Source organism: Papaver somniferum, chromosome 1 (assembly GCF_003573695.1).
Source record: "Papaver somniferum cultivar HN1 chromosome 1, ASM357369v1, whole genome shotgun sequence".
Taxonomy (NCBI): Eukaryota; Viridiplantae; Streptophyta; class Magnoliopsida; order Ranunculales; family Papaveraceae; genus Papaver; species Papaver somniferum.
The window spans coordinates 190735750-190751180 of NC_039358.1; the positions used below are offsets into that span (position 1 = coordinate 190735750).

The following is a 15431-nucleotide window of genomic DNA, read 5'->3' on the forward strand; positions in this document are numbered from 1 at the left end:
GGATCTTCCTTCATGTTCGAGTGATGCATGTGGATCCGATGGTTTTCAGTGGAATGTTGTTGATGGCGGTGTCAGCATCGATCAACGTTCTTCCAAATTCGTTTCTTCAGAGATTGATTGTGGTAAGAGGTCCCCAGTCGTACATCTCTTGGTCTGTGGCTGGAGACTCAAGAAATATTTCCGGAATGGACTTCTTGACACGATGTAGTTCAGTACTGTGAACATGTCTCTCCTTTGTGCCTTCGACAGATAACGCAATTCACGTTCGACCAAGGATTAAACTGCCGCTTTGATAAGTTGTTCAGAGAGTGTAAAGATTCTGACTAGGAGAGGATTCTTGTGTACTCCTTCAGTCCCCAGTTGAAGCTATTGTGGATCAACCTTCTCTTTGAAAATGTGCTTTAAAACTCGGCAGTCGCTTGTGGGATGATTGACGAACCTGTGGAAGTCACCTCTTTAATGGAAAAAGGAAAGTCAGGTGCTTCTTGATCAGGAATTCTTGTGCGTTGGTCAGAGGCTTGTGCATTTTTCTTATCCTTCCTTTGTGCTTTTGAAGGAGCTGAGGTATGCTTGCGCGGCGGTTTGGCTTTCCGTTTGCTCCCTTATGCAACATTGTTTGTGGAAGGCTGGAGGTTTTACTGCTTCTTGATCATACGTCCGCTTCCTCGAGTGTCTCGCAATTCCTTCATTTGTAGCTTTTGTTCTTTCTAGTAAAGCGGGCGCAGTAGTTGACGATCTCTTCGAGGCTTCGTGAAGCTCTGAGAAAGTCTGGAATCGAAGATTTTCCAGTAGAGCTCTGTAAACCGGGAGCATGCCATTGATGCACAAATCTACTAGTTGTTGCTCCGTGACATTTGTATCATGACAATCCAAGGCTTGGACTCTGAATCTTTTCACGTAGTCATTGGGGTTTTCACTGACCCTCTGAAACATTCTTCCCAGGTCAGAGAGAGTGACTTGCTCTGACACAAAGAAGTACTTCCTGTAGAAGGCATTAATCATTTCTCCCGAATTTTTGGTAGTCCCTGGTGCGATGTTGTTATACCAGGTGTATGCTCTTCCTTTCAGAGACTTTGAGAATTCCTTGGGACGAACGACATGATTATGTTCATGTTCTCCCAGGGCTTCGAGAAAACGACATACATGTTCCTGAGCATTTCCAGTACCATCATATAAGGTGAAGGTTGGAGAAACGTAACCTTTGGGGAGTGGAATCCTCTGTGTATCGGCAGGATAAGGAGGTTGATGACGATGGACATGCGATGTTTTGTCTTTTCCACGGTTCTCCAAGAGGTGCTCCATATCCTCGCGAGTGATGAAATTCGATGATCCCTTCGCTGATGAGTTGTCTGTAGCAGTTTTGCGGACTTCGTCGTCTTCTATTGTATGGATTGGAATTACTTCAGGATCGTCGTCTGAGGATTTCTCCTTCTCCTTTACCTTCTCTTGAGTTTTCTCTGACATCTTGTCAGTAAGAATTTTGAGATAATTACACAGCTCCTTCTGTGTAGCAGCCATGTCAGTCTGATTCTTTGCAAGAGTCTCCTGCGCTTTGATAAGATCAACAATGGTAGGTGGTGGATCTCCTATGACTTCTACAGGGTGTCGTCCGGACAGTGGATGACCTTCGACGTGAGGAGGATTAATGTCACCACCATCAGTGTTGGAGGTCGGAATTGTCTCCGGGATATTCTGATTGTTGTTGTTGCTAGTGCTAGCACGGTTTGTGTTAGGATTCATAACTGAACCTGACCTGAGATCAACCATCTTGTGAAATTATGAGATTGTAACCGAGAGAATGATCTCCCACTGTGGTCGCCAATCTGTAGATGGGGAAAAAAGATTTGCTGGTTTTTAAGGAATTGAGGAGACGACCGTACGGAGGAGACTCCTTGAACCGAGCGAAATGTTAAACCTCACACAGATGCACCGCTACAAAGGGGGTGCTTTAGATTTGAGAGATCAATCTGTAGTACTCCGGCCTAAATCAAGACAATGACCGTTCCAGAGTAAATTCGGTCACAAGAGAGGATGGGTTGATCTGTAGGAGGGAAGCTGGGAAATGTGTGGAATCAATGGTAATCAAAGATTGTGGGTGTGTGAATTCCGAATATGATAAGCTCTGAATGATTGAAATTGCTCAATTGAGAGTAGTTGCTCAATTGATAAGTTGATGATCTCGTGTTGTCGACGAGACGTGAGATTGATGATACCGTTGATGCTGATTCAATCATGATTCAGAGACTTATTTATATTGCTGGAATTTTAGACACCATGATTCCATGAAGTGTGACAGTTGATGGAATCGAAGAGTGGGGAAGTGGATATCGTGTTTGAAACCAGTTACTCAACGTGTGGAGACTTGGTCGATTTTCCACCCACTACCTCGTAAATTCCTTCAACTGATTGCACGACTTTTTCACATTCCATCGTGTATTTGAACACACGTGCCGTAGACCGCCAGACCAAAACCCTAAGTGATATCCCCCCAAAGTGACACGATTGACGTCTCGTGGTATGTTAGTCAATTGATGACTTCGTGGTTTGATGGGACGATGAGTCCATGTAGTTGCTGAGTTAAACATGATGTTCTAAAACTCACGAGTTGAACATGTCATGAGACAGAGGTATAGTTCTTACGATGAAGTGAGCAAGTATTGCTCATTCGATGGATCGTTGAATATTGATTGGTGAACCAATATTCCTTGGTTCGAGCAAATATTTATCATCTGAGCAAGTGTTGCTCATGTGATGAATTGTTGCATATTTGATCGTCTGAGCATGTGTTGCTCATCTGATGGATTATTGGCAGGGTACCAAAAATATTAATTAGAATACTGGTCGTCGAGCCGAGCATAATTGTAGATTAATGACCATGAGGCCGTCGTAAAATTATTAAGGTTGGAATCTGGAGTGATGATCCTTGGATTCAGAAACCCTAATTTGATCAATTGATGATCAATTCATGGTTCGTCAGAAGTTTAACCATGGGACGAAGGAGGGAGCGACTACATGGGACCGTGGATTATATAGTGTCCATATTCTCACGTGAGCAAATACAAAGAACTCCTGAAGAGTTGACGATTTGTTGGTGAAAGAATGATTAAATGCTGGTTTAATCATTTATTCAAAAATGCTCGTCTGAGCCTTAGGTGAGAAAACCTAATTAATTATGACAGAGTGAGGGACCGACCATAGGGTCATGAAACCGGCCCTGGGTAGTCACATGACCCCCTGATGATCGCTTCATGAAAATCCAAAGTGTTTTGAAGAGTCTTGGACCTAATACGTGCAATTGTGCAAATTAGGTCAAAACTGTGAAACTTGATGGGACCGGCTTCTGTAAGCCAAAGAGTCAATCTTGGTCGGTCAAGATAGCATGCTCGTGTCCCCAAGGCGTCCGCGTCTCAGTCCTGAGAATTTTGATATTTTCTGGCGTGCAATTGAGCATCCATTCGAGAAAATATGCCAAAATTAGGGTTTCGACGAAACTAAGGAAAACACCATGAGATGATGAAAAATAATTATAAAATAAGGAATGAGGAGGCGTGGGACCGCCGTGGTCAAGATATGGTCAGTCGGTCGTGGCCACGGTCCCGTGGTGCCTTTTCCTTAGTTTTATAATATTTTGATGATTTTATGAAAAATTCATGAATTTTGAGAAATTTGATGACTTTAGGGAGTTTCCATGAATTGAAGGAGTTTTCATGAGTTCAGGGAAGCAAAAAATATTAAAATAATAAAAACAAGGGTGTGTGGGACCATGGAGGCATGGCCGGGCGGCTATGGACCGGTCCCACGAGTTTTTCATAATTTTTTAATATTTCTTAGGTATTTTTGATGATTTGAGGGAATTTTTCCTAATTTGAGAGAAATACCATGAAATCAAGGAATTTGATGAATTCAAGGAAAACTTATAGTAAAATAATAAAACAAAGGGGCGTGTGGGACCGGCTAGGGCATGGCCGGCTGGCCAAGGCCTGGTCCCACAAGTTTTCATAATTTATTCTATTTTATTATTATTATTTGATGATTTGTGCAAAATACCATGAAATCAAGGAGTTTTTTCATGAAATTAGAGAAATAATAATAAAATAATAAGGAACCATGGGGTGTGGGTCCGGTTGGGACCAAGGCATGGCTGGTTGGCCAATGGTCACGCCCCACACTCCTTTCCTTAATTTTGTATTGTTTTTTATGGATTTATGGAAGTACCATGAAACCGAGGAGTTTCCTTGAGACGAAGGAGATTTGATAAAATGAGAGAATTTTCATCAAATCATGGAAAATAATAAAAGTGCATTAAATATATAAAACTGGTGTGGGATTGACCACGACACGGTCGATCGGTCGTGTGTCCGTGCTCCCAGTACCCTGGTCAATATTTTTAATTATTTATTATTTTCTTCCCTATTTTGCATAGGTTCATCGTTTCGTTGTATTTTGAAATACTCGTTCGTGTGGTGACTGTTAGTGTATCGTTGTTGAATACACCTTCACCATTTGAATCGGGGCTTACTTAGAGGTAGCCCAGACGCCCGGTTGTTGATTATTTATTACTAATTATGGAATTCAGTGGAGAATAATTCACAAAACTGAGTAATAAGATGTTTATTATTAATTCATAGGATCAGCTGAGGATTCGACTACGAATTCATAATAAAGTGAGCAGTACCATTCCATGGGATCGTAGATTCGACCATAGAATCGGAGTAATTAAGATTTATCTATTACCATTTATGAGACCGGTTGTGGATTCGATCATGTAATCGGAGTAATGAGATAATATAGTTATTGCTATTCTATGAGATCAAGTCGTGGATTCAATCATAGAATCAGAACAATCGTTATTGCCATTCCATGGGACCAGTCGTGGATTCGGCCATGGAATAGGAGCAATTGTAATTAGGAATAATTAACTTTGTGGCTCTATACTAGCAAAGAAAGCTGTCTAGGAGCATTAATTATCCCGATATGAGCTTGCCGGTAAGTCATATCCTTTATATAGTCAGGGTAAACTTGTTGTTTGTTCCTGAAGACGCTATCGATCTATACTAGCAGAGCAAGCTATCTAGGAGCCGTCCATCTCGTGATGCTATATAGAAATAATCACTGAAAGTATTCAGTATTCATGAGATATGCCGTTGTCCAGTCGTGAGACTACATATCTACATGTACTCTGAGAGAGAGAATTCGATGAGAGACCCTTGTCTCGATACTCACGTCTGATTGCTGAATCAGAGCTTCGTATAATTATGAGTTTACGATTTTAGCCCTTGTCGAAAATCCACCATCTACAATATGAAATTTGTTCTTCCTTGTATTGTTGCTTGTAAACCTCAAACGTCTTAAACTTTCCTTGTAGATTTTGATGTCGCTCCGCTTGTTGATGATGATGGTGTTTCTATGGACCTGTTGTTTGGCGAGACAGAGAATGGTGCTAACTGCAAATCAAACTACAAGAAGGTGGTTTTCATTTATAGACGTCACCCTCATGATTGACAAAATTATCACTCAAGAGATCGAAGAGTAGTGCTTCTATTGGTGGGAGGTTGGGTAGATCACCATTCTACCGGAATTAACGTACGGTGACACACACCCAAAAAAAAGCTCTTTAGTCAGTTACAAATAAAATTTGGTCTGGTGCCTCAGTTGATATGAAAATAGGTAGTCTCCACTAATGATTGATCATCAAATCTAATAATGCATTTCTCCCTGCTCCTAATTTGCATCACCAGCATGATTAAATCCATTATTTAACACTCTAACAAGCAAGAAATCCAACGTAGTTCCCTAACACTTCTAAGTTCAGTTATGTCGGTCAGAATTCTCTATGTAAACATACCTAGAAGTATGCTAGTGACTCTAAAATCTCTACAAGTTGGAGGTTTTATTCAAATATATATAAAAAATTTGAAAATTTTGACTCAAAAAGGCTAAAAACTCTATATGCAAAAGACTCCCCCACACTTAAACTTCACATTGTCCTCAATGTGTAAAATCGAAAATTCTGAAATCTGACACAATAGCAGAAAAAACGCAAAAACTGTACAAATTGGTAAGGAATTTGGAAAACCTCCATTTCACAAAAGTTGTTCATATATATGTTTTATACAAAGTGTCAAAAGGTCACACTGTTTCGATAAACGGTCTGACAGATATGGTCTCTGGACTGAACTACGCGCAGTCTGAATTTTTCTGACAAAAAGGTATTCGTTATAATTTTCTCCTAAAATAGATTCCGGACTCAATGAAATTAAACATGGGGATGCAAATATGATATGAAAACAATAAAAATAAAAATAATAAATAAATAAAAGGGATTAAGATACAAACCTATGGGTTGCCTCCCATTTAGCGCTTAGTTTTACGTCCTCAGCCCGACTTGGCATTCTCCAAACTACTCCTCCTGAGGGAGTAAATCACGAAGCTCAATCACGTCCAAATTCTCCGCAGGGAAGTTTTCGTAATATGGCTTTAATCTATGGCCGTTTACTTTGAATATCGTCCCTTTCGTGAGACTAGTAACTTCAACTGCACCATAAGGAAAAACATTAGTAACAACAAAAGGTCCACTCCAATGTGACCTTAGCTTACCGGGAAACAACTTAAGACGAGAGTTAAATAGAAGGACTTTTTGGCCCACAAAAAAACTCTTTCTATAAATCATCTTGTCATGGAAAAGTTTAGTCTTCTCCTTGTAAATTCGAGCACTCTCGTAAGCATCATTATGCATCTCCTCTAGCTCATTAAGTTGTAACTTTCTATGTTTCCCCGCATTGTCATAATCCATCTTGCACATCTTTATCGCCCAATAAGCCTTATGTTCAAGTTCAACCGGAAGATGACAAGCTTTTCCATATACCAACCGATATGGAGACATACCAATCGGTGTTTTATACGCCGTTCTATACGCCCAAAGTGCATCGTTGAGTCTATAACTCCAATCTTTCCGTGTTGTGTTAACGGTTTTCTCCAAGATGGATTTGATCTCACGATTTGAAATTTCAGCTTGCCCACTAGTTTTTGGGTGATACGGCGTACCGACCTTGTGATTTATGTTGTACTTCTTGAGAATAGCATGAAAGGATTTCTTGAAGTGCGAACCTCCATCACTGATAACCACTCTTGGTGTACCATGTCTAGTAAAAATATATTCCTTCACAAACTCACAAATAACTTGAGAATCATTAGTAGGGGTTGCTTTAGCTTCCACCCATTTTGAAACATAATCCAAAACAAGAAGTATATGAAATTTTCCATTCGAATTGACAAAAGGACCCATAAAATCAATTCCCCGCACATCAAATACTTCCACGGAAAGAATTGGTGTGAGTGGCATTTGATTTCGAGCACCTAGATTGCCAGTTCATTGACGTCTATCACAAGATTTACAAAAAATATATGCATCCTCAAATAAAGTGGGCCAATAAAATCCACTCTCAAGGAATTTGAGAGCGGTATGTTTAGAACCAAAATGACCACCACATGCATAAGTATGTCAAAAATTAAGGATGGATTGGAATTCAGAGTTAGGTAGGCACCTGCGGATTATTTGATCGGAACAATATTTCCACAAGTAGGGCTCGTCCCACACATACTGCTTGGCTATCTTCTTAATCTTAAGATTTTGAAAATTAGACATTGTACTTGATACTTGCCTTGTAACCAAGTAGTTCACTATGTTCGCGTACCAAGGTGTTGAATCTTCAATTGAGAAAAGTTGTTCGTCTGGAAAACGATTTTGTAAAGGAAGTTCTTCTTCGGAAACAACAAGTCTACTAAGATGATCCACAACAGTATTTTCAACACCTGTCTTATCTTTGATTTCATAATCAAACTCTTGCAATAACAATATCCACCGTATAAGTCTTGGCTTAGCTTCTTTCTTCTTAAGTAGGTACCTAAGTGCTGCATGATCGGAATACACAACCACTTTTGCACCCACCAAGTATGATCTAAACTTTTCTAGTGAAAACACTATAGCCAACAACTCTTTCTCGGTGGTAGAATAATTAATTTGTGCATCGTTTAGGGTCCTAGATGCATAATAAATCACATGGGACAGCTTGTCCACTCTTTGACCCAAAACAACTCCAACTGCGTAGTCACTTGCATCACACATTAATTCAAATGGAAAACTCCAATCCGGTGACTTGATAATCGGCGTAGTTGTCAAAAATTCTTTTAATTTGTCAAAGGCTTCTTTACACTCCTTGTTGAAGTCAAAAACAACCTCTTTTTGCAACAATTTGCACATCGGCATTGAGATTTTGGAGAAATCTTTGATAAACCGCCTGTAAAAACCTGCATGACCAAGAAACGAGCGAATCTCCCTCACCGAAGTGGGGTATTGTAAATTCCTTATTAAGTCTATCTTTGCTTTGTCAACTTCGAGCCCTTGAGAGGAAACGATGTGACCTAGCACTATACCATGGTTTACCATAAAATGGCATTTCTCCCAATTTAGAACAAGATTAGTGTCTATGCATCTTTTTAGCACAAGTTCAAGATTTTGTAAGCAAATATCAAATGAATTGCCATAAACACTAAAATCGTCCATAAATACCTCAATAATGCTTTCCACGTAGTCAGAAAATATACTAACCATACATCTCTGAAAAGTGGCAGGCGCATTGCAAAGACCAAACGACATCCGTCTATAGGCAAACGTAAGAAAAGGACAAGTAAAAATGGTCTTCTCTTGATCCTCTGGTGCAATAAAAATCTGATTGTACCCCGAATAACCGTCCAAAAAGCAATAATGTGAATGTCCCGCTACCTTTCTAGCATTTGATCAATGAAAGGCAAAGAAAAGTGATCCTTTCTTGTTGCGGCATTAAGCTTTCGGTAGTCTATGCACACTCTCCATCATGTTTGAACTCTTGTAGGAACAAGTTCATCATCTTGATTTCTAACAACAGTGACACCCGATTTCTTAGGCACCACTTGTACCGGACTAACCCATTTGCTGTCAAAAATTGGTTAAATTACCCCCACACTTAGAAATTTGAGGATTTCTTTTTTCACGACCTCCATCATTGGGGGATTAAGCCTACGCTGAGCATCATGTACCGGCTTGCTATCATCTTCCATAAGGATTCTATGCATGCACACTGATGGACTAATGCCTTTAATGTCAGCAATAGTCCAACCAATGGCCGTTTTGTGCTCCTTCAGAACCCTAAGTAGACGTTCTTCTTGTATGGCAGTGAGATTCTTTGCAATAATCACCGGAAGCTCCTCTTTATCACCCAAATATGCATACTTTAAGTGATCGGGAAGAGGCTTCAATTCTAGTTTAGGTGCCTGCACAACATAAGGTAAAGGAACCTCATTAGTTACAGGTAAAGAAATATAAGAGATATTACCCGTTCGAGCTTCTTGTAATGTTGTTAAAGCACCACACATCTCCACTAGATCTTTGACTAAGTCGACGTCCAAATTCGATTTCCCATGAACGTCCAAATCAATGCTATTTCGCAACACAACTCCAAGTTCATCTTCATTGCTCAAATCAAATATTTGTTTTGCTAACGAATCAACAACATCAATAGAGAAAGCGGACTGCACATCACTAGGATAACACATGGCCTCAAATATGTTGAAGCGAATGATCTCCTTATCAAATTCCATAGTGAGTGTACCATTGTCCACATCAATCTTCGTCTTTACAGTTTTCATAAACGGTCTCCCAAGAAGTAACGAAGTAGATGAACAGTTATCTCCATTTTGCATGTCCACAATATAAAAATCAACCAGAAAGATTAACTGATTCACTTGCACTAACACGTCCTCCACGACTCCCTTAGAATATATATTGGACTTGTTTGCCAATTGAATAGTAATCTTTGCCTCTTTTAAAGGTCCAATATTCAAATAATCATAAACATCGGCTGATATAACACTTATGGATGCTCCCAAATCAAGCAAAGCACGCTCGAATCGTCGTTTACCAATAGTAATTGGCACTGTGAAGCCACCCGGATCTTCACACTTTGCAGGCATCTTTTTTAGTAACATAGCGGTAGCACTTTATCCCACCTAAGTAATTTCATTAGCAATCAACCTATCTTTCCTTGTACACAAATCCTTCAAAACCTTGGCATACCTGGGTACGGTTCTGATGGATTCAATAAATGGAATGTTGATTTATATGTCGCTAAATATATCCATGATCTCATTATCTTGAGCTTGCTTCTTTGATTTGGCAAAACGACTAGGGAAAGGAGGTGGTGTGGTAAAGGTGGGAACCGTGTCCTTAGGTTGGCCGGTTGAGGTTGGATTTTCTTTTGGTACGGTTTCCACCTCTACTTCCTTTTCGATGTCGTTATTAACCACTTCTTGTTGCTTGGCCTCTTCTATTTGTTTCCCATTTCTTAAAGTCACTGCATTGAGATGCTCTCTTGGGTTCACAAAATATTGGGATGACAACTTTGTCGATGCTTGTGATTTCAGTAGATTCACATCCGTAGCCAACTGACCCATTTGAGTTTGTAGATCTCTAATAGCATTATCAGTTTTTAACTAATTTTGTTCGGCTTTCTGTTGACTTTGTTGGAATATAGATGAAAGACCTTGCATCATGGTAATCATCTTCTCAGAGGCATCCTCCTTTGGAGCTGGTGGTTGCGGTTATGGTTGGAATTTTTGTTGAAAACCACCTTGCCTCGCATAAGGATTAGGAGCTGCAACTTGCTTGTTTGCATAACTGAAATTAGGATGATCTTTCCAACCTGGATTATAAGTGTTAAAATATGGATCATACCTTGGCCTTGGATTAAGAAATAAAGCATTAACCTCGGACTCTTCTTCATATGGTGGAGCTACTACAGAAGCTATACGATGAATCGCCTTCTCAATTGTACTTAACCGGTGCTCTGTATTCGGAGACTCCCCCATCTCGCTAAACCTTATGACATTTGAGTCATGTCTTGTATAAAACTGTTGAGCAGTTGAGGCCATACTCTCAATCAGACTAGTTGCTTGCGAGATTGTCTTCTCAGTGATTGAACCACCGGCTGCTGCATCAATCAAATTCCTTTGTTCTGGAAGTAATCCTTCGTAAAAGTATTGAATGAAAAATATTGAGGATATATTGTAGTGAGGGCAACTCGCCAGCAACCTCTTGTATCTCTCCCAGTATTCATAAAGAGATTCTCCAGTAATATGTAGAATACCACTAATCTCTTTACGAGCAGTAGCCGCCTTAGAAGCAGGAAAGTACTTCTCCAGAAATAGCTTTTTCATCTCAGTCCATGTTGTAACACTCCCTGAAGGAAGATAATACAACCATTCTTCTGCTAAGTTTATTAATGAGAATGGAAAAGCTTGTAGCATAGCCATATCTATGTCTTCGGTTCCTTGCCTTAGACTTGTCATCTTGTGTTGAAATACTTGAAGATGACAGTTCGGATCTTCACCAGGATGTCCCTTGAACTTCAGGAGATGATGAAGTAGATTCGACTTCAGCTCCACTGGGTTAGTGATTGTAATGCACAGTGGTTGCGAATCTTGGCATGAAGATGTCAACTCTTCTAACTTCCTCTCCACAAGTGGTTGTGGTGGATTAGTGCCTCCGAACATCTCTGTTATAAACGGTTTTGGTTGCAACTTATTACTTGCTTGAAGTACCGTTCCTTTACGAGTTCGAATTCCACACCTCTTGTAATTCCAATCCTTCGATGCCAAAGATTGAGTACCTAAAACAAAAATCTAGTAAACAAAGTTAAATTTTTTTTGATAAGTCACAAATTTTATTAATAGATAACAAATATACAAGAGATGTTTATAAGAAAAGAGGCAAAATTCCCAAAAACTTATAAACTATTTGAATATATAGTAAGAAACATTAGAGTATTCAACTGAAATTAAAAATTGAGGCCTTCCATCAAAGTGAACTCCAACTTTATTATCAAGGAAACAACCTCTCTTTGCCATGTTATCCACTGAAAAATTAGCCTCACGGAAAGTGTGAATAAATCTAATGGCATCTTAGCTTTGACAAACCTGCTAACCATCTTGGTCGTGCAAACCAAGGTAAGCTATTACCTATAAACGCTTCCACCACACTAGCTGAGTCTGATCTGATGCAAACGCGACAAAAACCCCATCTAGTAGCTCATTCAAGACCCACCAGTATTCCATATAATTCAGCTAAGAAGTTGGTTGTTATTCGCAGACCAATGGACATAGCACCAATAACGTTGCAACTAGCATCCCTAGATACCACTCCAGCTCCGGCTATACCTGGACTGCCTCTTGCTGCCCCATCGCAGCACAATTGTAACTCATTTTGGTCTGGCGGATGCCAAAAGCATTCCACCGGCTGAACAAACTTCACACTCCTATGCTTCACACGGAAATAATCCAGCAGAAGAATGTCTTTAGAGCAGTTTCACATGTGACCTTTGAGACGAATCGAATAATCTTGAATTAGCTTCAAAACTCACTTGAAGAAAACACTCCAGTTCGCTTGTTTATGTTCAAAAACAACTTTGTTTCTTACGGACCAAAGCTCCGATCTGATAACCAGGTTAGCTAGCAGCCACAGGTCACGTATCATTCGACTCCTACTCCGAGCAGCCTTTTAAGAAATCAACAGATTCAAGTCAGCATTAATACCAAAAATGGACGAAATCCAATTCCAAGCACGAGCAGCAAAACAACACTGAAAAGGGACATGCTCCAGAGTCTCTTCTGCAGTTCCACAAAGCGAACATTTTTTTGCTAGCTGAATCTTAAATATGTCTCTGATAAGGTCATATGTCGCGCAAGCTTTACGTATGAACTTCCAGTTTTGAGCAGCTAAAGTTGGATGGATCTCTTTTCTCCAAATAAGAGATGCACCCTCTAGCATATTATATCTCTTCCGAATTAAATTTTTTGCTGAGCTAACAGTGAACTCCCCTTTGTATTCCGGCATCCAGATTCGCATATCATTCCCTCCAACTATAATTGGAAGCTGATTGACATATAAACCCGTAACAAGCAAGAGGTTCAAATGGGCTTCATGGATCACCCATTGATTGTCAACCAGGACATCGCTAACCAAAACAGTTCTGTCAAGTGAATGATCATTTAAAATATCTGCAACACATTTATTACCATGCCAAGCATCATAGTAAAGAGAAGTAGAACGACCATCCCCCAACTGAACTTTAGTGTTAAAATCAACTAGTTGGTGTACCTTCCGAATACCAGGAAGAATAGAAGATTTAACACTATATTGTTTGATACAACCATTTCTCTCAAAGAATTTAGCTCGTAGAAAACCAGCCCATTTCTTATGAGAAGTATAAATATTCCACCAAAGTTTCATGAAAATAGTTGTATTCATAGTATCCATACGAGTTAAACCAAGGCCCCCCTTCTCAAAAGGACAACAGATTTTATCGAAAGCAAATACAACATCGCGACTAACATTTGAATCCCCAGACCAAATAAAATTCTGAATTGGTCTTTCACATTGAAGAATGAACTTCCGTGGCCACCGATAGATAACCATGTTGTGAATAGAATAACTGGCAATGACAGATTTAACCAAAACAATACGGTCATTAAAAGATAAATGTCTTCCTTTCCAACCAGCCAACTGAGCTTTAATATTCTCGGCAACATTATCAATGTGATGATATTTAACCGACCCTGGCATAATTTGAACTCCCAAATAACGGGCAGGAAAAGTAGCAACACTCATCCCTAAATAATCATCAAGATAAGTTCTTCTAGTTAGAGAACCACCACCATAATATATCTTACTCTGTTGACGACACACAGTTTGGCCAGAAGCGCGTTGGTATTTACCCAATAAGTCCACCGGGTTATGAAGACTCTTTAGGCTGCCCTTGCAAAAAATCATAATGTCATCATCAAAGAAAAGATGAGTAGGAGAAATGCTACCTCTTGTAACCATAGGGGTCATTTTATTCTCACTAAACAGCTTGGTAATATTTATGCTAAGAACGTCTGCAACCAACACAAAAATCAAAGGAGAAAGAGGATCTCCTTGACGTAAACCTCTATTAATTTTGAAATATCCCTCAGGATTGCCATTCAGAAGAATAGAGATTCTAGCAGAATTAAGGATATTAAAAATCCAAGAACACCACTGATCAAAAAAACCATATCTACGAAAAGCTTCTAACACAAATTCCCAACTCACCGTGTCAAAAGCTTATGATATATCAAGTTTAAGACCAATGTTGCCATACTTGCGTTTTAAATGAAGCTGATTGACCATCTCAGAAGCCAAACTAATGTTCTCATGGATATCGCGACCCTTCATAAACGCCACCTGTTCTTCAGAAACAAGCTTGTCCAAAACACTACCAAGTCTAGTAGCTAGGATCTTAGTAAAAAATTTGAAGAAAAAATTACTAAGCCCAATCGGACGAAAATTACAAAGATTATTAGCCTCTCTTACCTTGGCCATAAGAATGATAAGGCTAGAATTCACACCATTCGGAATATGACCAGTACCCCAACAATGTATCACCACCTTAACCAAGTCATCTTGGATAATATTCCAGCACTATCAGCTCCTAAATCAAAAACTGCTTGCTTGATTTCTTCAGGAAAAGGAATTTGGTCCATGGAAAGACTTTCTTCAGCAGTAATGGAATCATGAACAAAATCAAATAAATCCATATCATAATCCAAATCCTGGCCATTAAATTTCTCCTCATAATAATTCACCACATGGTCATGCAGCTGGTCATAATCAGAAATAGTAGCACCATTGTTATCCACTAACTCGCAAATAGTGTTTGAACTCCTTCGGATGCGAATACTATTGTGAAAGAAATTGGAGTTGCTTGATCCCTCAACAAGCCATTGATTTCTAGACTTTTGCTTAAGCATTGTGGCGTGCTGAAGCCTGGTTTCACCAAGAGTATTCATAGCATCCTTCATAATATTAAGTTTAGCAATATCAGTTGGATCTTCATCTAAGATGCGCGCAGCAGTTTCAAATCTCAACTGATCTTGTTTTAAACGAGAGTGAATGTTGCCAAAAACCAAAAAATTCCATTCCTTCATAACCCCTTTCAACCTCTTCAACTTGAATGGAAAAATAAAGTCCGGTAATCCATGAACTGGCATATTCCAACTGTCTTGAACCATATGAAGGAAATCTGAATGCAAAACATCTTTTGTATTCTAAAAGGAGCTCTCTTCGGACGAGAGACCACAAAAGGATAGCCCAACATAGGTAGCATGCACAAAACAGATATGAACTCCCTCAACCTCAATAGTAATGGGTTGCTTACTCATATTAACTACAAAAGGACTTATTTCATTCAAAAAACAAACCCAAAGATTAGCAATACTGGAAACAGAAGAATTATGAATAATATCTGGAGAAAAACCTGCCATCTAAAGTCTTCTACCAAAGTTAGACGAGCACGCTACCTTTGGTTCAGCAAGACAGA

At 39.5% G+C, this 15431-nt stretch overlaps 1 protein-coding gene across 1 annotated transcript; it reads right to left on the reverse strand.

Annotated features, from left to right (window-relative positions):
- Positions 1-12121: 12121 nt before the first annotated feature.
- LOC113356096 lies at positions 12122-15102 on the reverse strand. The gene is made up of 5 exons (XM_026599111.1): positions 14501-15102; positions 14214-14447; positions 12683-14072; positions 12453-12586; positions 12122-12347 (listed from the first exon to the last, which is right to left on the reverse strand). The coding sequence occupies exons 1-5, from the start codon at positions 15100-15102 to the stop codon at positions 12122-12124; spliced, it is 2586 nt and encodes an 861-aa protein (XP_026454896.1).
- Between the last annotated feature and the right edge of the window lie 329 nt (positions 15103-15431).